The sequence below is a fragment of the Anopheles arabiensis genome, chromosome 2 (genome assembly GCF_016920715.1).
Source record: "Anopheles arabiensis isolate DONGOLA chromosome 2, AaraD3, whole genome shotgun sequence".
Lineage (NCBI taxonomy): Eukaryota > Metazoa > Arthropoda > Insecta > Diptera > Culicidae > Anopheles > Anopheles arabiensis.
The window spans coordinates 26,854,725-26,879,317 of record NC_053517.1 but is presented as its reverse complement, the minus strand read 5'-3'; the positions used below and the strand labels follow the sequence as shown (position 1 = coordinate 26,879,317).

General features: G+C 45.7%; 2 protein-coding genes across 3 annotated transcripts; one reads left to right on the top strand and one right to left on the bottom strand.

Annotated features, from left to right (window-relative positions):
- Window positions 1-64: 64 nt before the first annotated feature.
- On the top strand, window positions 65-1,202 carry LOC120895055 (MICOS complex subunit MIC27). Of its 2 annotated transcripts, none has more exons than XM_040298053.1 (3): window positions 65-196; window positions 246-602; window positions 671-1,202. In XM_040298053.1, the coding sequence occupies exons 2-3, from the start codon at window positions 269-271 to the stop codon at window positions 1,036-1,038; spliced, it is 702 nt and encodes a 233-aa protein (XP_040153987.1). In that variant the 5' UTR covers window positions 65-196; window positions 246-268; the 3' UTR covers window positions 1,039-1,202. The 2 variants fall into 2 exon arrangements, with proteins under 2 accessions (XP_040153987.1, XP_040153988.1); XM_040298054.1 differs by having other exon boundaries at window positions 114-196; window positions 254-602.
- A 483-nt stretch (window positions 1,203-1,685) lies between these two features.
- Window positions 1,686-23,444, bottom strand: LOC120895054. The gene is made up of 8 exons (XM_040298052.1): window positions 23,290-23,444; window positions 15,021-15,872; window positions 8,908-9,551; window positions 5,362-6,003; window positions 4,189-4,328; window positions 2,611-2,855; window positions 2,408-2,525; window positions 1,686-2,315 (listed from the first exon to the last, which is right to left on the bottom strand). Exons 2-8 carry the CDS (start codon window positions 15,701-15,703, stop codon window positions 2,187-2,189), a joined length of 2,601 nt encoding a protein of 866 aa, XP_040153986.1. The 5' UTR covers window positions 15,704-15,872; window positions 23,290-23,444; the 3' UTR covers window positions 1,686-2,186.
- Window positions 23,445-24,593: the final 1,149 nt, after the last annotated feature.

Genomic DNA, 24,593 nt, shown 5'->3' with positions numbered 1-24,593 from the left:
CTTTGTTATTTGACCATTAACTGACTTCATATCAGACGCTTAGATTTTGTTATTTGGGTTGCATCATGTAGCCTTTGTTTTTTTTTTCTTATTTTTCCCATCTTCCACCAGCTGTCCATCTGTCAAAAACTGTTCGGCGACACATTCATAATTGGTCAGCAAACGAAAAACAACGAAAAATTACATAATTTTAAGAGTAAGTCTAGTTTTCTGTTTACATATCCCATTTTAAAACGAAAATGTAGTATTTTAGGACCATTTGGTTGCGATGTTCCGCTCGGTGAGCACAAAAGCGACGCCGCTGCTGCTGGGTGCGGTGGCGGTGAATGCCAGCGCCGGAGCAGACAAGCCGAAGTCTGCCGTCGCCGAGGAGCCCAATAAAATGGTCTGCCGACCATCGGAACTTCCGCTTTACCGACCGCTCAACCAGAAAATTGCCTGTGAATGCCACCAGCGCCGGAATGAATCAACCGGGCCGGCGTCCATGCTTGAAGAGGGATTCCGGACGATCCGTGTACAGGTGCAGGAAGCATCGAAGCTAGTCGACGATCAAAAGAAGCAAATAGTCGACCTGTTCGAGGAAGGCAAGAAGCAAACTAAATGTAAGTCCTTTGTAGCTTGTTTTACGCAACTGAATGCCTAGAATCTAACAGCGCATCCCGATTTGCAGTCATCAACGATTATCTGCACCAGGAGGACAATACGATGCCACGTGTCGGAGCCATCGCGATCGGTGGTTTGGCCGGTCTGATCTTCGGTCTGCGCGGTGGCTTCTTCAAGCGCGTCATCTACACCTCGTTCGGTGCCGGCGGCGTAGCGTCCATCTGCTACCCGCAGGAGGCGGAAATGTACGCCCAGCACGGGTTGGTGGAGGCGAAAAAGTTTGCTACGATCGGGTACAACTTTGTGTATGGCGTGAAGCCGGGAGATAAGCAGCTGGAGCTGCCAACCATCCCGTCCAACCTGGGCGAGCTGAAGGACAGTGTATCGGGACTGGCGAAATCCGCCTATGACGCAGTATTTTCCGAGAAGAAATGAAATCGGCCAGCGGTGTCCCTCTGTGCGTAACTCCCATTTACCTATGCCATTGTGATTCGTGATGCTGGTTGGTGTAGAAAATTGCTACCGTGTGTCTGGTAAACAAAATAAAGCCTAGGTGAATGGCCTTAGGTCACTATCACCCTAGGTAAAGTGAAAATGCATTTGTTCGGTTTACATTTCTCACCAGTCTGTAGGCGATCAATCCAGCATTGGTTTTAAAGCGGCCTACCCTGTTGGTATTGCATTAACCGTGCTGACGCGTGCAATCAGTTGTGTGATTTGAAATTGTGAAAGTCAATATGATTACATCGAATAGTAAAATGTTTTTATATACGAAAAGCTTCTAATATAATCAAAAATGTAGACTTTATAACAATTTTATTATTATAGTCTAAAACGGTTTGCATAAGAGCAGAATTCTTAGCCTAAAACAATCAAAATCAAAACTCAAGACGAACATAGAATTGGTCAAATTATCGACTTCACATGTTGTCCTACGGTTAAATAATATTTATTAGAAATCTGTTTCAATTTTTCCCGTATGTGTACAACATAAAAACCATTATTTTATTAACGCATTTCTCAACTCTCTAAACACCGTTTGATTGTGTCGATCAATTAAAACAAAACACACACTGTTGCACTTCGTTTCAAGCACGTCTCTGTACAATCAATTCCGATTAACGTTTATTTATTGTATTCCGTTCCCGTTTTGTGGTTGTTTCTGTTTTTTTTCATTCCAGTTACTATTTTAATACCTTTTCTTAATGGCAAAAATGGGCTCCACCGTCCTGCTGCAAGCTTTCAGCTAAGAAATTCCGATTTTTAAAATATTTTATTTGAAGTAAAAGAAATAAAGCACACAATTGGCCCGAGAGAACCCAACCACACGGTCCAGTTGCGGCTGGCACGGCCAACCGTGCCGTGCTTACGTTCAAGTCGATTTATATTTCAAACAGCAAAAAGCAACTATTTCACCCTTTGCACATGGACGTCTTCTGTGTGTGTGTTTTGTTCCGCTGTGTTGCACCGTCGGGCACATCGGGGGGATTTCGCAACAGTGCTGCAATTAAATCAGTGCATTTAAATCCCCAGCCAGTCCAGCTGAACTTGCTGCCCATCCCGCCCAAGCCGGGGGGGGGGGATTAGTTGAGATGCTCGAAGTAATTCGTCACCCGTCGATTTTCCACATCGTGTATCGGTACGGGCCGTGGGTTGCATTGCAGGCGGGCCGATTTTTCACCCAGCACCACCGTAAGCTGTCGCAGCTCAACCTGGAAAGTTAAAGGGGGGAAACAAGAATAGATAAGAAAGTTAAGTTAAATGTGGCTAGAGATGTGCGAGTGTGTGTTCGCTTGCTACTCACACTGTGGCCAACCTCCACGGTGGGATACTGGGGCAGCTCGATCGAACCCTTCGTCAGCACGAACGAATTGATCCACTGGCAGTCGATGTACACCGTTACGAACCCACCGTACCGGCCGCTGCAAAACGGCAGGTCATAAATTATCAAATTTAGTAAATCATCCATAATCGCAAGGGGAGGAGGGAGTTGGTGATTTGTCTTACCTTAATGCGAGCGAATGCCAGGCACCGTCGCGCAGCGTCAGCGAACCCGATCGTACCGGCAGCATCTCCGAGAGGCCGTACTTTTCCTGCAACACTCGCAGCCCACCGTGACCGTCGGTTTCGAAATTTATCGACAAACTTGAGCCGGCCGTTAGCTTCGAACGGATGGAAAAAATGTGTCCACCCGTTGGGCGGACGGTCGCCGTTTGGCCGGACTGTTGGCGGTCGTTGTCATCACTCACGGGCTGAGTGATCGGTGGGCAGGGCACCGATGGGTTGTGTGGGACGGTGGAGACCGATGGGGATGCAGGTTCAATATCCGGGTCGTTCGGCGGACGAGCAAGATAAATGAAGAGAAATAAACTATTGAATGAAAAGTTTTCCAACGGGACAATCAGGGAGCAAACAGATGGTTATAGAGTGTTGTGTCACGGTGAGGGTTCTGTAAAACCCTATAATTAGCATCGTAATCTTTTATGCCTAAATGCAAAAGGAAACATCGGTTGCAAAACGACCCACTTTTAATAACCGCGTAAATACATAAATGCTCATTTGCGGTTCAGTTGATTCATGTTCCGGATGTGGGTCAAATTATTTCCTCTCAAGGGAACCTAATTTTAGCTTTATGGTCGTTGTAACCCTTCACAGCATCAAAAGCATCCAACTACAGTGTGTGTGAGTGTGTTTGTTATCCTTTCGTCCTACTATCCCCGAATCGGGCCGTACCATTTGCTAGTGATCATGGTGCTTTTTTATCGTGGCTGCAAGTCCGACTAAAACTTTCCACCTCTGTGGTTCGATGCCCGTATCATACGGACGATTGGAATTGCTTTTCCATGTTTCTGAGCGGTATCGATTTTCTTCCGCTTTAGGTGAGATGTTTTATGAGTTTAAAAAAATCACACACACACACACACAAACAAAATGACATAAAACTGGTGGCTGGTGCTATACTGACGCTGTCTTGTATGCGGGTGTATTGACCACCATTCCGGTGCAGCACTTGCCAACTGAATAAATAAATCGTTGGCGGTTTTTGTGTGTGTGTAGGATCAATCGGAGACGATCCGACAGAGGCAATGCGTGGTAATTGAAAAAGTAAAAACACAAATTAATCATGCATGGGTAAGTCGTCCTGATGCTGCTGTTCAAGCTGCTCTGACCTTCTGAGAAGCTTACTCTCGACAACGACGTTGCAGAATTTGTTTGCCAGCAAAAGGAAACGAAAACTTTAGCACCAAACATTGCCTTCAAAAGACACCTAATAACGGAAAGTGCTGCTCGAATAGTTGCAATCGAAATGCGAAACCGATCTTCAGGGAAGTAAGCGGTCATGATGCGTTGTTGTGCAATCCGATGGCTCCATATGGGACATGCGGTTGAAGCTTTAACAGCTCCTCCGCAACTGATGTACTTATACAGCGGAACATTCACTTCTACTGAAGTGAGTTAAATGAGAAAATCGGGGAGAGAAAACAGCACCACAAAAAGCAATATACCGTGCAATTGCTTTGATCGTTAATTAGATCATTTTAACACACTCGTTTGCTCCCAGAACTACCTTTGCGCAATCCTTACCTTTAGGCGCAAACTCATCATGAGGGTAAAGTTTTGGTCCAGTTGATTGATTGCGTAGTTGATCCGATCCTCGACGCTTTCGTCCCAGGCCGTCCGCCAGTGGGTGGTCGGTGTAACGGCCGCCAGTAAATCGATTGTACCTGTCGATATTGGAGAACGCGTTTCACTGAATGCTGAAAGAAGTGGCCATTCGGTTGCGTTCGAGTGCCGCATCCACACACACACGCGCGGAACCAATCTTTCAACACAAAATGGGGAAGAGTTTCAAGTGAGGACCACTTGAGGAAACTTTCTGTCACCGGGGAAACGTCGTTTCTTTGCACCCGAAACCCCATCGCCTTTATTGCCCGTTTAAGGGTGGAAGCGTAATCCCGGCACAAAGTTATGGATTTCAAGCATTTTGGAAAAAAAGAAATGCGCACCTCACACGCACACTAAAAGAAGGCCGTCATCTGCAGATCGGTAATGGTTGTCCGCACTACAGCACAACAACCCGCAACATACACACGGATACGGCACGGAAACCACGGCACGGTGTGCGCACGTTCGACCGATGAAGCAGCTTATGGCTGTCGTAAAACTTCACCGTTCAAGTGCGAGCGAATAAGGCGTGCGTAAGAAAATGAAACCAAAAAAAGGAAATGACTCATAAAAGAAATAAATGGAACATTTCGGGCGACGGTGTGTTCCTCCACCAATGGCGAGGGCCGCGGCGTTGCAAGCTTTTTTCCTACCTTTTTTATGCATCATCTCATCTCCCGTCCAACGCCAGACGGTGATGAAAGGTGATAAATCAAAGTGTGTAAGACATAACAAAAGGGCCAGCAGCACCGGCAGACACCATTGAAAAGGTAAGGGAATTGCAAAGAAAAACACAACACAAACAAACAAGAAAACAACGCACACCCCACAACGAAACAAACAAACACGAGAGAGAGAGAAAGAGAGAGCGAGAGACTCTCTATCCATGAGTGGGTTTATGTTGTGCCATCAAATTTATGCGCCCTGTGTCCTGTGGTGGCGCAGAAAACACGGCACGATTGTGTCAGCGGATATGGTTGCGATTGGAGTGTGCCATGCTTTTTTTTCTTCTCCGTTCAATCTCTTATTACTCACACTCCCCAAACCACTCCCCTAGGGGGAAGCGTTAACAGCAACAACAAGATCGCTTACCAGTGCACTCGAACGTGTTGCAGCTTCGCTGCTCGATATTGTGTCCCTCGCAGGCGGGCCACGTGCCCTCCGCTTGGCTGGCACGCGGCCGGTTATGATGCGCTGGTTCGACAGGTGCCGCCGCCGGCTCCGTGCCCCGCAACCGTCCCGTGGCGGATGGATTGAATTTCCCTCCCAGCCACCGGATCGGAATGGATTCCGATGAAATGGGTTCGCCGTCGTCGTCGACTGTCGGGTTCATTATGCGCCTTTCATTAACCACGGGCTCGGTGTGGAATGGCCGTGTCTGCTGCTGCTGCACCTTTGCACCTTCCGCCGGTTGTTTTGATTGGAGCTTTCGGCTCAATTTGTTTCCACCTTGCCGTGCGGTGATGGAGACGCTTGGTGGCGCACCGTACGCGACTGGCTGCGTACGTTCGGTAGCAGTGGTGGTGGTGATGGGGTTTTCAATTTCACTGTTAAAAACATTGCTGCGTGTGTTGGAAAATGAAGGCGTTACCGTCGGTGGAACGATCTCGTCGGTCGGTGCGTTTGGCTCCGCACGGTCTGCCGGCGCCGACGGTAAACAGTGTCGAAAGCGTTGCTGTACACCGCCACCGCACGCCACACTGCAGCTCGTGTAATCGCTCCACGCGCTCCAGCCTGTAAAGTAATACATGCACGAAATGTGTACAAAAAAAGAGAACAAGTATTGAGATGAGATAGAAGGAAAAGGTTAAAAAAAAACACATCATTGCAAACACAAGGCATACAGGCAGACAGCGACAAACAACTGGTGGTGCTCGAAAGAAAGGGCGCCAAAGGCTTGAGGTAGCGTCGAGTCGAATTACAAAGAAATCTTTCGCCTTTATTTGCATCCACTTTCACGTTCAACGGCAGCCGGTTCGTTCGTTTGTGCACACAAGAAAATGTGGGGTTTGGAAAATAGGAACAATGACGCACTTGTAAACGCGTGACGAATGTTAAGTAACTGAAGCCTGAACCCCAGTGCCCCTGTGTTCGTGATTGTTTAGTTTTCTGATTTAAAACCACCTTCATGTGCAACCTGGTCCTGTGCGGCAGTGGGAACCCCAAGTATGAGCAAAGCCACAGCCAGCTGCCAAAGCTGATGCTCATGCAAACAGTTACAAATGAATGCCAAGGGTGTGTTCGAACAAGAAGACTATCTGTCTAGTGGAACTTTCCATTGATGCTGTGGTTGTATGAGTGATTTTAGCTTTAGGGCTATTGTACGATGGAATTTACGCCATTTTTCCTATCTTTAAATTATCTCGTGGCAGCTCTTTTAATTTAATAATTAATTTAATTGGTTTCCATTTGAGCTTTCGGTCTGTTTAATTGTTAAAAGCTTTAATTCTTCCATTTATTCCATTTACAGATTAAAGTTAAAGCAGGCTGGTGCAGTTACGTTGGAGATTTCCGCTAGACAGGTATCAATTAGTTTACCTCTTAAGCGGAACTGTGTAATAGAAAATGAGTAGGAAAGTCCGTAGAGATATTTGGTGTTAAGATGTTGCGTCCTGCAACAAAGCTCTTTTTTCGCGTGCTAAAGGTTGACACTTCAGTTTTCTTAATCAACTTTAACTGTATAAAAAAAAACACTGATCTTCTTGCTTCTCTTGGCGTGATGGTAGAAAGAGGTCGATTTTCGTCTTCGTGTCCGTTTTAAAAACTCGCGATGAACCTTTCCTACTCTAGCTATTTAGCCCGTGTTCACTTCACCTGTGCTGCCTGTCCCTCTCTCTCTCACTTCCCCACAACGCAGCTGTCAAGTTAGAGCCGCTGTTGATAAGCAACGTAAGTAATTTAATCTAATACAATATATTAGCTGTTCATTACAATTAGAAAGGTTTTGTTTCAAGTGAATTTCCTACTTGAAAAAAAAAATACTTTAAATGGTGAATTGGTGAAAGGTCTCGTGGTGCCGTTGACAACTCCAACGACTTGACAACATGCCCATCATGGGTTCAAGCCCCGAAGGGACTGTTTCCCCATAAGTAGAACTTACTATCTTGCTATGGGTAAATCAAGAAGTCACTGAAAACCAAACCCACTAGTGGTACTGGCAGGTCTTCCCTGACTACGGTTGTTGTGCCAAGGAAGAAGAAGATGAAAAAATGGTGAAATAAAAGTTAATTGAATGGTACACTCTTGCAAGAGTTAAGCATATTGTAGGCTACTACTGCCTACTCCGTCTCGTGGACTGTATTTAAGAAAGGGGAGCAGTACTCCCGAGCAAAAGCCTTGAAACTGGCTGGCATCTCGATGCAAACTTCCGCCTATCTAACAACGAATATTGCCAAAGAAGCCTTGCCACTTTTCGTGTGAATCGAATTTCCCAAAAAGAGCAATGCTCACAATAATTTAGAGGAAGAACTTGTTAATTACACTGTAATTCGAACTCAATTTATTGATAATTTCTGGGTTGTTCTTATCAGGAGCCTACGTGCTCCGTTAGCGATACATACACTTTCTTGTTAAATTCTTGTTGCGTTGGCACTATTCCAGCTGGATTCTGTTTGAACTGGTTTAAATGGGAATTCTGTATAATGGAAAAATACAAGTAATGCGTGTTGCCTATGCATAGGCGTTGTTAATTCATTGCCTAACTTGCGGGTGTGTTCTGCCTATCTCAAAATCCAACACAAATAAAAGGTAAAGAAACACAGAACACAGTCTGTAGCGATTGGCTTAGGAAGCTCTCACCTTGGAATAAAAAATGGAACGAAAAACCACATAAATTTTCGAAAAGGATTTAACGATACCGACCCTACGCAATGCCCCAGGACTACGACAAAACAATAATAATTGTAAAATGTTGCTTAAAATGCTAAATAAAACCAAACTGACCGTACATAACTCTACAAACCAATACATAATGGAAGAAATTAATTGAAATCGTTCAAAACATTGACTGATAAATGTGATTCGTACCCACTTGATGCAAGAACTTTTACCGAAAAGATAATCACTTCATCAAAAATACTCTAAAGCAAACGAAATAGAAAAACTAACAGCACATAACAGACAATCCCATGCCGAATCCAAAGGTTGAACGAATGAGTAACAGCTCTTTTAATTTCCATTATGTTCCTGCTCCTTACTGCCCGCTCGTAAAACATACACCCACGGGTGTGGTGCTGCCAGCAAGCCCAAACTCCTATCTCTACTCGGCTTAACAATTTCACGTTTAATTTCCCCTTCCAGCCTTTGCTCATCGTCCGAGCATAGTGGTGCTCTCCCATCAAGCAATCGGAGCTGAAAATCATTATGTGCTCGAGAACAAGAGCCACGCAAGGCCAGCACTCGTGACGGGGACGGGGGCAACGTTGGTAAAAGATGGCAACATGAATGGTTTTCGATAATCAAGCTTCATACGTCATTCACACCCCACTACACATTGTTCTAACGGCACTCGTGCCAACCGTACTTGCCCCCCCCCCCCTATTGAGCCACCTCGTTCACTTTTGCAACAAAACACAGCCTCTGGGAAGCCATCGCTGATCTAAGCCATTGCAAAGAGCTAAGGGATAATTTTCTACTCACCAAGCGTTTGCCAAAGGGCATCCTCGAGTCGTTCGTCCCACCGCAGCAGCCCGACGTACGGGTCGACTCGCAGCAGCTTATCGGTCCGCCCGCCGCCGCCGCCACCGCCGCCGACCAACCGTCCAAATACGACCAGCGTAACAGGCAGTATCTCGCTCAGCGTGCGGCTAATCTGACCCTCGCGTTGAAAATCCTGCCCCATCGTTGCTGGCGGCCCGGGCTGTGCAGTTTCCCTTTCGTCTGCTTGTTGCGATGGGGAGTCGCCCGTGTGCAAATTGACACGTTCACCAGCGGACAAGGGTTTTTGGTCGTCGTCGGTGAAGGCTCGAGCGATGTAAGGAGTGGTCGTCGTGATGGTGATTCGATCGATTGGTTCGTCAGTGTCGATCGGTTGCGCCGCTTCCGCAACAGCTGGTGCCTGCGTACGTATGGGAAACCGTTGATGCGTCAGCGGCTGCCGGTTCGTGCAGTTCGCGTACGGGGTAGGCCAGATGCCGGATGCTGCACTGCGCCGTGTGAAAGCAACCGAGGCGGGTGATGATGTATCTGGTTCTTGCTGCGTTGTGTTTGGTACGGAAGACTCGGAGCCAGCGCTACCTTGGATGGGCGGCACATCACGATGCGTATACTCTACGCTACCGTTGCTATGGAGGGATAGTAAGAGACAGAAGAGAATGGGAATGAAATATTCGAAATAAAAAGAAGATTTAGTTGTAGAAGAAACTTCATTAGGAAGCGTTTACCGGGGCAAACGTAAGCTTGTTTAATGCTGATTAAGCCAGCACACGGCCTATCGGTTCGATTAACTCGTTCGCTGTGGCAACCACCAAGAGGGAGGAATTTTTCTTAATCTAATAATCTCTTTATGATCCTGTTTCCGTTCCCCATTATTCGCATTATCATACGTCATTGAAGGATTATCTTGGATTGAAGGAGAGAGAGCGGATTCAAAGGGAGCAAGATGATAATTTCCCTTGATGGATTATTTCCACCAGCTTTAGGCAAGCTGCATGGACCATTAACGTTTTGTTGCACAATTTATATTGCATCAAGCTCCATTGCAAGCTTGCTCCGATTTCCATGCAAATGCAGCAAAACAAGCACTTCAGTGGAAGAGTTTTGATTCGTTTTGATATTTGTGGTTTTTTTTCTTTGATTCCTGGAAACGCTCGCAAGTACAACATTCAAACAAGCACAGCGCCATTCCATTTCGTAGAAAAAGTACATCAAGAAACCCTTTTTCGAATAAAATTTTCCAAGCCCACACTATACCCAGCTACACACAGTCTGCTCTGCACGAACGAATCCACAAATATGCCACACGAGTGGTTTGATTGGAGCAATCGTTTTCCGCTCAATGCCACACCGGTACTGGGTTGGCAATCGCACATCGAATGCATCGTTTGCATTTACAGTTGCAAGGGAAGCAAATATATTGCCCCTTCCGCTCTGTCCCACACACCCATACACCATCATCATCGTGGGTGGGTTTCAATTTAATCCTTCTGGTTTGCGTACTCGGCACTACACTACCCTGCTTCATTCCACCGTTTGCCGATGTTTGTGGTTCGGTTCTCGATTTTGTACGAGTTGAGTTTCTACACTAATCAATCTACTTGCTGTTGTGGGTTATTTGTATTTTTTTTACAGGAAGAGAGAGAAGGAGAGAGAGAGAGAAAGACGGGGAAAAAATATCTGTATCGGTCGACTGGTTAAATTTTCGGGTTGTTTGCATTTGGCAAACCTCGGGATGGGCAGTGATGCTTTCCCTTCATTCTTTGCCGAATATGTTTGTGTGCTTACATTACCAATCCAATAATGAGACTCTTTGATGTTGGTTGATCGTAATTTCCACATTAAAATGCTTACTCATTATGTATCAAAAAAAAAACAAATACAACACAAAAATCTCCACTCAACACACAATTACCATTTCTGAACCCATCGGAAATGGAGAAGCCCAGTCCCTTGCGGCACTGGGCGTCGTGTTAATGACGTGTTCCCGTGTACCAACCCTCCACTCTTAAGGGAGCAATGAAGCAATCATTTTCAAAAGGAGACACATGTATTGCTGATTGTAATCACGCTTGTAAGCTCACACCAATTTACAATGTCACACCGCTCTAATGTGTGTGCGCGGGCGCGCGCCTTTCTTCTGCCTTTCGCAGCAAAGCGGGAATCGTACATTGACTTCATTTTTGGACTGTAGCAAAAAGAAGAAAGAAAGAAAAAAACACACTTCCAACAGACCCAGAATGAAAGCTTTTCTCCACCTCATCTCCACCATTATAACGTGAGCGGTGCGCTGCTGAAGCGGCGAAGCGAAAACGCTTGACGCTAGACACGTGGCGCTGCGTCGGGCACTGGGGCTGTTAACCGTTGGCAAAATTCAATTATCGTTCCATTCTTACGCTCTGGGAGGGGAGTTACGGTGGAGGTCGTGGATGGTGGATGGCGGCAGTAGGTTGGTTGGTGGTTCTGCTGTGCGCGCGCCACCTGCAGGCGCGGTTCCATTTCGCAGGCGGTCCCAAGCGCAAAGCGCTCCTTTGTGCTCTGTGTGTGACTGTCTGTGCTGTCCTGTGCTGTGTTGGGTGGGCTGGGTTTTAGTGAGGATGAGCAAACGCAATTGAAACTCACCGGGCCGGAACCAGCATCCTAAACGGGAGGGGGGGGGGAGAGTCTCGTGCCAGAACTATACGACCATAGGATCTAAACTATGGTCACCACATGGCCCTGCGCTAGACGACAACGCAAACACTCACTGCCACCGCACCCAGCCAGAATGAATGGGTGGCAAACATCCAGGCCCGGATGCCCCCTCGACAAGCCCGCAGTGTGCCGCGTCGCATAGCATTGGGGACTGGGGTGGGGGTGAAATAAACCGGGGCGACGCAGCAGAGCGGTTTCGATTCCACGGTACGTTTGGTTTGAAATTTATCTAGCCGAAAATCTAGTTAAATGTTTCGGGAATTAATTGAATATCAATTGTGTCGGTGATTTATTGTTCTAGTTGTGTGTGCAACTCGAGTGGGTGCGCACGGTGGACATTGCGAACGCGTCGATGGGGTTCTTTGTATGAGGTTAGTTTTAGTCATTTAGTTGGGCAAAACTGTATTAAACGGGTAAGATGTATAAGCTATTTTGTTGAGGTGATACTTTTGTTATAATACTTTTATCTATATATTTTATCTTTTATCATTCAAAGGAACAAATTGCCTAGAAAACACAAAATATATTATACCTAAAAAAATAAATAATGCAAGGTTGAGTAAAAAAGATACAAATCCTCTTTCGGTTCTCGCCACGAAGGACATGGAGAACCGAAAAAAAGCATCGCAAACCCATTGTTAGCATAGGCATTCATTCCCTCTACCTGCTGTATGTTCAGGCACGTTACACAAACAGTGCAATGCGCAATTAATGGTTACTCATAGCCACAGAGGTACATTAAGCCATCCTGCACGACGAAACAGCCTCTTTTCAAAAACAGCATGAATGCATCAAACGTGTGCATGTGTATGTAATAAATGAAACATTACCCAGACAGCAAAAGTTACGTTTGGGCTGCTGACACTTGAAAAATAACCAACGAGGTCCGTTTCATAGCTCAAGGATGGGGTCTCTCTCGCTATCTTCCCGCTCTACTCCCAGCAAACAGCAGGCTGGGTCATTTGCACAGCTTTTGTGTGGTGTAAGAGTCCGGGGAGAAGAAAAAAAAACCAAACAAAATTTTGGTTTTCTCAGCTTGATTCAGATTCAATTGCTGCAATGTTTGTGCTCGGGTGTGGTTTCGGGGATTTTTTTCATTTCATTCTCTCATTACTGCGCCATTGTATACGACATTAACCACGCATAAGGCAGCGCAAACACTCGTGGCAATGATAAATTGCATGATCCATTTGCATGTCGCCCTCAGGGACGGTGCACCGCAACCCGAAAACGAAAACAGACAGAATTCAAAAATTGGCAAATCATTGCAAACACTTATACTGGTGCAATCTGCTTCAATTCTTTACCTTTTATTTTTCGCAGATAGCAAATTCATGACGTCATACCGCTTTGCACTCGTTCTAAGGAGTACAGAGCGATGCAAAAGTTTACGCCAAGAACCAAAGGGTGGCACAGTGACAGAATTTGTAGTAAACACGGCAACTCTCCTGCTGGAGAGTGCATTTTCCCAAAGGAGCGGTGATGCCTTACCTTACCGCGAGTTGTCTCTCGTTGTTAATGCTATGGAGGCAGGTATGGCAGAGCGTGAAATTGCTTTCAATAAAATTATTTCTTTTACCAAGTCTGAGGTCCAGTGGAAACCGGGCGGGCAAAGCAAAGAACAACCGTTGCACATAAAGTTACGTTCTCTTTTTGGTGGCGATTCTCCCATCCAGTGCTGTGCTAAGAACAACCACAAAATGGTGAAAGACATACCATGGGGATGAAATTACGAAACGGTTTGTTGTTGTGTCAACCGCTGGCTGCCCAACTGTTCCTTTTGCAATGCTTATGGTAATGAAATTGCATCACCATTTCGAGTGTTGTTCGGCTTCTGTATGCATTCTAGCGGGGGCTCTTGCTTAAGTGTCGTGATTGTGATTCAGTGTTTTATTTCAATTTAAAAATGGGTTGTCTTTTATGGGACATAATACAAATTGTAGTCAACAACATATTGAAGCTTGAAATGAATCTCTTGAATCTTGAATTAAATACCACACGTTGAACTATCCCATTGTGCTATGAATAAACTAATCAATGGGGCCCTTTCCGTTTTAAGTTCGTAGGCTGAAATTTCAGCCTGTCAGCTGTTTGCATTGTATAGCAGCTTTCGAGCAGCTATCTAAGTGAGTATAATATACAGGTGGGCTTATCCCAAGGTGTATGAATTTAGAAGGCTGATTTTTATCGCTTCTGCTTCTGAATGAAGATTTTAAGAGTGTTTTGAGTATTCGTCAAGCCTCCAGAAAGCTCGTTGGAGCAAAAGTTTTCACTCGTTCTGTCAAAAAGTGATATTCAAAATTGGTTACAAAAAATGCTATGAGACCACCTGGACTACATACACTTTGATTCTAGATTCCACCACGTGATCTCTTTAATGCACCTTGGGATAAATGTAAACAACACCGTGTTTTCGAGCAGGTACTCGAATCTAATTCTAGCTTTGTGGCTAGAATTATCTAGACTGAAAATGCAGGCTAGTTTTTTGTGTGGTTTTGCATGGAGTGTTTACAAGATTTCAGCCTCCAACTGTCAAACTCCATACAAAAAACTAACTAGAATCGTGAAGGCCCCCAATGTTGTATTTCTGCCACAAAAAAATTCTGATCTTATGTACTACGCTTGTCTCTCAAGGATGATTAATCGTTTCATAAGTATTTTTGAATTAGATCCACCATTTATTGACTGTTTCTCAGATATGGTTGAATAAGTCTTGTAATTATAGAACGAGCAGTTGCCAATAAATAGTAAAATCGATTTAAAACGTTAAGAAAACAGCAAAACCAGGCATGCATAGCTCTTGAAATCCCTTATACCGTTGAAATCTGATATGAAAAATCCCTTCCAAAGGCCAATGTTTTTAAATACAAGAGAGTCTTTGCAATTTTGGAACATTACCCCTTTCAATAAACTACAATCCAGTTTGATATATCTAATTTAGCTTGGCATTAAGCTGGCAATCGCTCTCATAACTCGGCATTGAACTGTTCCTTTGAAGAATCAAAATCAATAAGCAATAATGATCTCATCTATCCTTGCAACTCCTTGAGCTGCAAAAAAAGAAAACATCCACCATCATTAACGTCGTATAACATTATTAGCCGCCTAACAACAAAGGAGGAAATCATTTGTTCGCTCCAATCAACCACTCCGCTACGGCCAATCAGAGAAAACTACCCCCATCTAGCAAAACGATTCCGATTCCAGCACACAAAATGGCTCCCATAGTTTCACTACAATACACCCACAAGGTGAAGCAGCAAAGCGTAACGAAAAAAGCACACGAACGACACGATGGAAGGAATTATTTTTCCGTTTTTTCCCCTTTCTTACACTCCCATTTTACCCGTCGCTTCCAACGCACCAAAACCCGAACTGTAACTGTAACCCCTGCACCTGCTTACCTCCAGAGGATGAAATAGTGCTGCCAGCTGTTCAGCTGCAACTGTTTGAAAAGTTCATTTCCTTTGTAGACGGTGGCGGGCTCGAGTCGTACGATAAAATCTGCGCCCGTCGCCTTTGCGCCGCCATGCTCCGTCCGTGCTTGCGGTTTCCAGCGTGGCTGGTGATGGTACTGCTGCTGCTGCTGCTGCTGCTGCTGATGCTGATGCGGACGGTGTTGCGACGCTTCCGCCACCGGCATGCCTTGCGTCCCGTTGCCGAGTGCGACCGCGCGCAGGTCATTTCCGTAACCGGCGAATGCTTTGAATATCACATCACTTTGCGTCACCAGTTCGGACAGTTTTAGTGCACTCTTTCCGCCGCCGAATGACGACGGTGGCTGCACGTTGCCAGCGCACGGATCCGTACGTAGGATGGCGTACTCGTGTACGTGCAGCTCGCCCCGGCTGCAGCCGATCGGCTGGGCAAGGCAGGTTACTAAAAGGATCGCCACCGTAAGCAGCCACCGTAAGCAGCCATCGCGGTTGCCGGTTGGCCACAAACGTTCTCTCGCCGAGCCCGTTCTTAAGCCTGCCCGCCGTACCCGCCGTTCCTCCGGTCGGTTTGAATCACTTTCCACGATTAACGCCATAATGCTCCCCAGCCACGACGGGGACGAAACACGCGACAACGATCGCCAATCCATTTGCACCTTAGCATTCGTTCGTTCGTTCGCTTTCAATTTAGCGCTCCACCCGCCGCAGCCGAACAACTGCCAAACCCATCCTGCAACGGTGCAATTTACCGCGGGAATTCTTCTGCGGTTACTTCTTAACACTGTACCCGAGGCTCGGTTGGGGCAGCAAGCGGACGCTCTGTAGCATCAAAGGACAGACAAAAAATACAAAATTGCAATAAATTTCACTTATCCTTGCACACCGTACCCGCGGTACCATCAACTTCATAACCGGAATCAGACACAACACCAAACCTGCCTTTTCTGTCCTTCTTAATCTCCCCTTCTTCCCATGGACGCATCGTGGGACGCAGTTGAGTTTTTCGTACTTGCTTGTGTTCTTTTTTTGTTGTTAGATTAAGCTTTTACGATACTTCCGCCACATCATCGTCTTGATAAATCACACAACAACACACACACAAACACACACAGCAAGCTCGCAAGCATCCAAGGTCCCGAAATTGTTTCGCATCTTCATCTGCACAGTTTCAGGCACGGCTGTTTTTTCCACCACAGTTTGTGGCGAGTGTTTGCCTGTACGTTCTTCTGGCACTTGTCTTCTGACAGCAGAATGGTAGAATTTACGTTTTTTTTCGGTTTCTCTTGGTTGCGTCGAAGGGGGGAACACTCATGCCGTAGCTTTCTTGCTGCAGGAATTTACGACGAGATACAACGGTAAAGAGGAAAATCTTTGCCAGCCAGCGAAGGGGAGTACAAAAAGTTTTATTTCTGGCTTTTACCTCCTTTTGTTGCTGGTGGTGGTGGCTTTTCGGGGGTGCGAATGCAGCAGCTAGACGGTTAACAAAATGCCAACGTTTGAGCAAAGCTCCACTCCACTTGAATAAATACGATTTATTACTTGAATAAATACGATTAGGGAGGAAGAAGCGTGCATTCGTTTTACGGCATTTTTTTTTTTATTTCCATAAAATGTTTACAAAAATAGTAAATTTAGTTAATAACTTAAGATGTTAGGATACATTATTTTATAAAAAAAAAAAAAAAAAACACTGACAAAAACTTATGATTCAGCGTGAATGAAAGAGTTGAGTTTTTGCAAAAATATGAATCTTCTCTCGGTACAAACACACACTTGTCGTTTGATTGGCAGATGTCTCTTCTGTTTAAATATAAAAAAAAATCTTGCCTCAACTCAAACATTTTCCTCCAGCGCCTTACAAGACGACAAGGGACACACATTACTCTTCATCAGTAGATAATTTGGAGGAAAGATTAATATACCACCAGACGGAGAGACAAAAAACCGGACTTTAATTTACGACTTAAAGGGATAAAACGTTAACTTTTCCGACTTATTCTCCGAAACGAACAATGGGATAACGTAAATTTATGAAACCCGGCAAACAAAAGCCCCGCTCGGTAACACAAGGTATTAGGAAACACGTGCCGCAATTCTTGGTAACTAGCAATATCAAGCGGAAAACGCCAAGAAGATTGTTACGCAGAATAAGAAAGCCACTCTGCTCAAGCTTTGGCCGGTTCATCAGTCCTCTACTGCAAGATCAAAGCCGTCCAACGATGGAGCCGATACGGTTCATTCGGCTAAACGATCTAACTATCCGTAGGGGACGTAACGGCCCCAAAACACGAGGGTCCAGTTAGCGTTCCGGTTAAATGATGGCTTTGATAAACGAAACGATGAAAGCCCCTTATCGGGGTGGAAGGGATTTCTTTTTCTCCTCATATTCCCCTCCCAAAAAACCCCGTATGAATATTTTATACACTCAATGCGACGGCAGGTAATCGCACAAAGAGAGTACCCTTCACTTTCCACTACCCACCCGGGAGATGTGAAAGTTCCGGCGAATGGGTCCCAAAACCCAACGGATGAACACTAAACAGTAGCGAAAGGCTCTATCTGACGTTCGCTTATCCCATCATCGACGCAACCGTAGACACCGACAGTGTGGAAAGGCTCGGTGTGTTTGTTTGTGCCGCCACACATCGCTTACACCGAACGGTGCGAGTGACGCCATGCGGTGGGAACCATGTTTTGGTCATAAATATTGCATAGCACCCGGCGCAAACTCCTCTCCCGCCCTTTGGTGTTGCTGCTAAAGAGGTGAGTAAACAGCACGACAAACGCCAAAAACGCAGAACCACTCTCGTATCCGCAGTGATACGTAATCTCCTGTTGGTGTGAATCGGGCAGGGAATAAAAAGGTGGCACACAGTGGGCTGGGTATGGGATATCTGTGTGTGTTTTCTTTTCGTCTTCAGGTTCACATCCGACAGCCAACCTAATCGACTAAAATAAGCTCTGGGAAGGTGGGCAAAATGGTAGCGGTCCAGCAACCAACCAGCAACAGGAAATATATAGTGTGTGGCGCATCCTTTCGCATTCGAGCAACGGGGCGAAGGAACGTTCTGGGTACGTTCATGATGGTAACGCCGGGTGACATACACGGTGCGGATAATAAATTATCTCGTATGATAGGTAAGGGTGTTTTCCGGAGTCGGAAAACACTGATACTCCCTCGGGAGGCATTTGAAGACGTGGGAAACAGGGGGGGGGGGAAAGGAGCGTGAAACACATACCAGATTGAAAGTCACATGTGGGAATAAAGAAGCTCAAACGTAAACAATGTCTTCTCTTTAGCGAGTTTTGCTCTCATTTTGTTTTGGTTTTTTGGCCTTTTTAACAGCTGATTCATATAACAAAGTTTTAATCTTGAAAACACGAAATCTTTCGTGTTTTAATCGTTCTCATCTGTGTACAAGATTTAATGTAATTTTGAAAATTGTAAAAAATAATTCAAGATATGGAAACATTTAGACTTTCTCAACTCTAGATTAGATTGCTTGAAGTTTGAAAAGTTTAATTTCTTATTAGAAAAAAAGGAACTGTTGTACCATTGAGCTCACAATAGAATTTGCAACACTTTCCCATCCTCATTAAATTGTCTCGCTCAATTACGTAGCCAACAGTACCATCAAGCTAAATCAAAACCCCATTCACTCGATGCACTTTTGTCCCAGTGTCGTGTGGAAATTAATTAACGGCATTCGTTTCACACGTCTCTCACCCCGCAGACATTGTTTAGCTAGTTTGTTGATGGGTCTCAAGCAGATAACCAAGGCCTTACAATCCACAAGCGCCTACGGTGGTATGCATATTCTGAAAGCAGCTCAGCAGCAGACGACAAAAGCACAAAATGTTAAATACACCCCGCGGATGTGGGGAAAGTGTGCCACAAATGAGTGGCAAGCTGGCCAAACGAAACGAATGAAAGAGAAGACTCATCATTCTTGCATTTTTATTATACATTACTCATTACTGTTTGAGGTTACTCACATCTATGTGTGGATGTTTGCGAGCGCGTATCATTAAAGCAGAGCATGAAAAATCTGAAAATGTGTGAAGATAAGCTCTGTATGAGCGACCCGCGGAAGCGAGCATTTGACTGCCAAGCGAGGGGGGAATGTTTTTCGCCCTGCCTCTTAGCTTGCTGTCCCATGTGTGTATGTGTGCGACAGTTGCTATCATGTGTTCACAGTATGCATGCTGGCGGGAAATGAAATGCAGACTCGTCGTCTCGGTTGGTTTGCGGATGGCGTCAGCTCGCTGACGAGATGGCCGTGCGCATTAGCAAATGCCAGCGCCAACCCGAGCTACACAACAAATTACGAGCGCCGCTGAATGCTGCCTGAATGATCAGCAGCCCGAGATCGTGGTACGTCATAACGTCCTCCGTAAACGATGGGGAAAGGGGATTTGCAGATTCATTGCTGTGATGGTGTTTTACTAGCATTTTTAAACATGATGATGATGATACTTCATTAAATTAGCCACTTCCTAAGCATTATGGTGGACGAGAAATGTACTTTGATGTTTAGCGCTTTCATGCGCACACAACGTTTTGTTTTAGAGTGGGTTTGTGTTTGCTTTAAATTTCTCGACAAAGCAAACGGAAGCTATAAAAAAGACACATTAAAGATTGCACTGTATCTTATTTGGTTATTTCGTGACAAAAGACAAAGGTTCTCTCTGGACACGGAGAGACGTGTACACCGACAACTTTTCTTTAAGCAAAGTCCAACTTTTATTCTTCTGTTAGGGTTTCTGTTGTCCCATTCCATGCAATGGTATACATTAATATCTGACAGATCGGTGTAACCAAAGTTTTGCCAGCGTTGCTCTCACCCGGCTGCCCCCTGTTTTGACCCATACTAAAGGCGAACCAACCTGACAAGAAAACAGTCTTTCCATACCAAAAAAAAGGAAGCAAGAAATACGAAAAGAGCTACGCTCTTTTGGCTTTTCTGGTTTCTTGAAATGATGTTTAAAATTTAAAAGCTCTGGCTTCAATTCTATTGCACTTTGCCATTGCACTTTCGAATGTCATCTTTAAGCGATTCCATCTGGTGCAGTTGTACGTCAATTTTATATTATATTGCTAAATGTCATGCATTTGCCTTATCCAACTATTTGAATTGTGATCCCCTTCCACGTGATCCCTGCATTAACCCATTGTAAGGCGAAAAAAGTTGGTGCTAGGAATAGTAAGTACGGGGTTAAAATAAACCTCACCCCCCGAGGAAGCGTTAACAAGGGTGCTTCATAATTTCATTCAACCTACAACTCCGAAGGGAAGCTGAACTTTATGCGTAAAAATTATTCCATCCCATCATCGAGCGACCGCCCGTCCAAAAACCCGTCCATCCCCTCTAAGTCTCTAAGCGAATCCATCCACCAAACGGGGAGGTAAACAGTGCTAATCGTCGAACCGCTGTCCACGCCCCCACCTTCCCGAACTGTTGTCTAATTCCACTGTCCACTGTTGAGATTTTGCTATTTGAAGAGTCGTGGTCCAGTGCGCTTCCCTTCGTACTGCTTCCGGCCGAAGCCCGGGAAGAGGAGATTTATTTTGTGAGTTAAGCACAAAAGTTTCATCAACAATCCTTCTCCTCCGCCAGGTTCCGTGTTCCATCTACGCTACGCTAGACGCTCAACTCAACTTCGCAAGCAAAGTGAAATGATTTGAGAGCTGAATCAAAACCTACGCTTTAATGGTTTTCCGACAATACCTTCTCCGTCCCCCGCGAGAGTCGACGTGAGGACGTGATCCCGATGGATGGAATAGGTATTTGAGTTTAAAGTTTCCCTCCATCGCTTAATGAGAAGCAAATTCAATTTACATTTCGTACATTGGCTAGCCACCCGATTGGCGACGTGTCGTCCATTTTCCAGGTTTCGTGTTCCTGCACAGCGGACATTATTGTCGCTGCAAAAGGCTAAGACGGCGGCACACCGTAAGTCATTTTATGCGACAAGAATGATTTTTTGTTGAGCTTTCCCTCTTTGTGATTGCAACACTTTCTATCGCTTGTTAAATTGTCCTTTTCTATCCAGACGGGAGTAGAAGGGAGTCTCAACGACCACTAGCGAACTGCCAGGCGCCTTAACGCCGAGCCTCCCATTCGTGAGCTCCCTCCGGAAATGACAGGAATTGTTGCCAACTGGCCTTTCCTTTTTGGCCACTTTCTTAGCATTCTGACATTGCACCACCGTGGCCGTGATTCTGTGGTTGTGCTGCCTTACTCAGCGAGCTTCACAATTTCCATTGCAAATGAGGCATTCCCGAGGCGATGGAAACCACACGATGGCACACTGCGTCCGGAGCCGGCTTAGCGGTAAGCGCCATCAGCGACGAATGGAGTGTTCGCACTCCTGCTAACTGTGCCAATTCGTTCGATGAGCGGCCAGACGAAGAAAAATGGAAGAAATTGTATAGGAAATTGGAACAGTAGGAGGCTCAAGGCAAAAAATCATTATATTGTAGTAGCAAAAAGAGCGGCAAGAGTTAAAGGCCCAACCACGGGCCCAACATCTTCATCGCGTTTTGTGTCGATGACAGGGAACTGGGATTGATAGCGGCGTCGCGATGGAATGAGGGCTTGCGTAGGGGCACAAACAATAATTAAGCCCAACCATTTCCTGTGCGCCCTGCAGGGATTTTCGTGAAGGGTTCTACACACACACACACACACACACAAAGGCAAGAACGGGGGAAAAGGCCTGAAACACGCAATGAACCAAAGAACCGGGGCTTCGCCCCATTCCTATTACCGGTCCCAATGCGGGTTTGTTGGTACAGCAATCTTTTCTCTTTTTTATATGTTGCTGTTTTCGCTCTTTCCACGCGCTCGACGCCTTTCCAAACCATCCCACCCACAGCTTGCAGCACAGTTTAGGGTCAGCTAAGTGTACCTGATTATGGACCAAACAAAAAAAAGGCTTCCGTTTCCGTTTGACATTGCCTTCGTTAAGCTAACAAGCTGATTGAACTTTTCTAATCAGATTCCGCGGACAGGGCTTCGGCAGGGAGAAATCCTTTTTTTTGTCGACGTTGTGATGGTAGCGCCTGAATGTATACTAGCGCCTGAATGCATGCAATCAAATGGTTCTTTCCACTTCCAGTAAACCACTTCAACAGTGCTTTACTAAAGCTTTTCATTACGCTTTTTTGTGATAGTGATTCCATCGCTCCCAGTGAAAGATAGTCGCTTCTAGTGAGCAAAATGTGCCATAAACCGTCTTCCAGTAGCATTACATACAAACATCCGCGTGCCGTGTGGTATGGCTTCGGAGTGAAATATTGCTTCCGGCATTGGCTGTTACTCTTGCTGTTACACCGATACGCGTGGCAGGGTTTTTGGTGAGTGGGTTGGAGCGCGGCAGGGCATACATCAAAGCACTTTCAGCTACAGACACAAACAGCAAGCGCGCGTGTATTCATAAGCTTCCAATTTTCTTCTCGCGCAGTACACAACGTACACGCGCGGTACACACACACTCATCCGTGTATCGCGCTGCGTGGATGGGATAGAGGGGAACGGGTGCAGAGTCGGGAAAATCATACCCAAAACATAAGGAAGCAGTGTATGGCGGGAATGGGAAGTTTTTCCAATTACTCGTAGGTGTCAGAAAGTCGTGATGCTGCTTAGTGTACGGCTTTGACATTGGCGTCAAATCGAACTGACGAATCAACGCACAGCGGGTGAGGCTGATGGGGAACACTGCTGGCGTCGAAGTAAAACACGACGACGAGGAAGCGGATAACGGAAATAATCATCAAATTTTAGACGGCTGGTACGTGTCGAAATTGAACATATTTCACGTAGGTACAAGCAAAAACACTGGGCGGCATTGAAACATTTCCTGTCCGAACCATCCTGTTCCACTGCCACAATATCTCACAAAAGGTTCGGCTTTTTTTGTCAACTGTCAACCTGTCGGGTGTAATATTTTACAAAACTTAAACACACACACACACCAACAGTATCAAACGAAGAAGTCTTAATATCTCACAACCTAGTAGGGGACGGCAGGTAAAGGAAAGTTGTCACCATGTACACATCACGCTCACGTTAGAAATTGAAACACAATCCTTAAATCCAAACCACATCCCACCCACCGGCGGTGGGGAAAGCACGAACGTTAGGCCTGTTTAACACACTCTCACATACACACACACACTTCTTTCAATCACGCCAACTCCGAAACTTCCGAAAGCATCCATACGAAAGCGTACTTTGGTGAACTGTGCCCTTATCCCTTCCTTCCCCTCCCGTTCAGTGGCTTGCCTTTGTACGTTTCACTTTCTTGGTTACGCGCGCGTTAAGCTACTACTTAAACACATGGAACGGATTGGGGGCCACAGCACAGCGAAACGTTTCCGACGGTGCGCTCTAGTGTACTGTGGGTCGGAACACTTCGTACCTGACTCTATATAGGACAGAAACGGTTCCGTGCCGACAGACAGCCGGTCCGGTATCTCGATTTCGGAAAATTGTGAGAGAAACTCATGAACGCAGCATCCAGTCTTTGGTGAGAAGCTACAGCGTGAGACGAAGTTTGGATCTCACGATCGTTCTCGAATCTCAATTCACCTTCGCTCTCTCGCTCACTTCGGCACCAGCTTGCTTCGGGCAAGCGAAGGATAAACAAAGGCACCGAATCACGTGCTCTTTTAGTGGCTCGTTATCAATAGCTTCGCTGCCGTCGTCTACCTAGCTTCTCCCACTACCGATCCCCAATACTTGTCGCTTGTAAGTTTTGTTAGATAGCTTTGGCTGGTTGCATAGCGACGACCATGGTCAAGGATGATTCGCTGGCGAAAAGTCGGTCAGATACGTGTCCGTTTGTCCATTAATGTTTTGTCCCATTTCAAGGTACGTCTGTCCATGTTGCGAACAGTCGCTTTGTCTCGTCGACGAATCTAGCCCGCTGGTCGTATTAAAACTCGGCTACTCGGACCTAGCGTCTGGTTGTTGTAATCTTGCGAATTGTAATTCACAGTAAATGTGTGCTCGCTGTTCCATACGGGTAGCGAAGCGACCGCTTGCCCGAGAACATTCATCAGCAGCCACTATCATCATCCGTTTTGCCAAATGTCCCGTTGCGATTTGGAGTTGGATTTTCCACGAAAACCTACGACAAGGCCCACCGAAAGGGCTATGAATACAAATGAAGGTACTGGCAGCTTGCTGGGCAGCACACGCAGCATCGGCACCATAATGGATAATATCTAGCTGTCTGGTATCACGAAACGAGCGAACTGGTTGGTGGAATTCGCTTTTTTGCCGTTTATTTCGCGAGAAATTTCGGACAAAGGGGATTTTTTTACACAGCGCGATGCATTCGGAATGATAAAGCAGCAAGTGTACCGTATCGTGAGAATTGTTTATGGTTGTAAAAGGCTTTCGATTCGTTTTTGAGCACTGTATGTCGAATGCAAGTAGCGCGACAAAATGGCTGAAGCACCAGGCGTCTCCATCGTAAGATAGTTTATTGGAAAAACAGAATCATTTGAGTCAATTCTATTACATCTGTCTG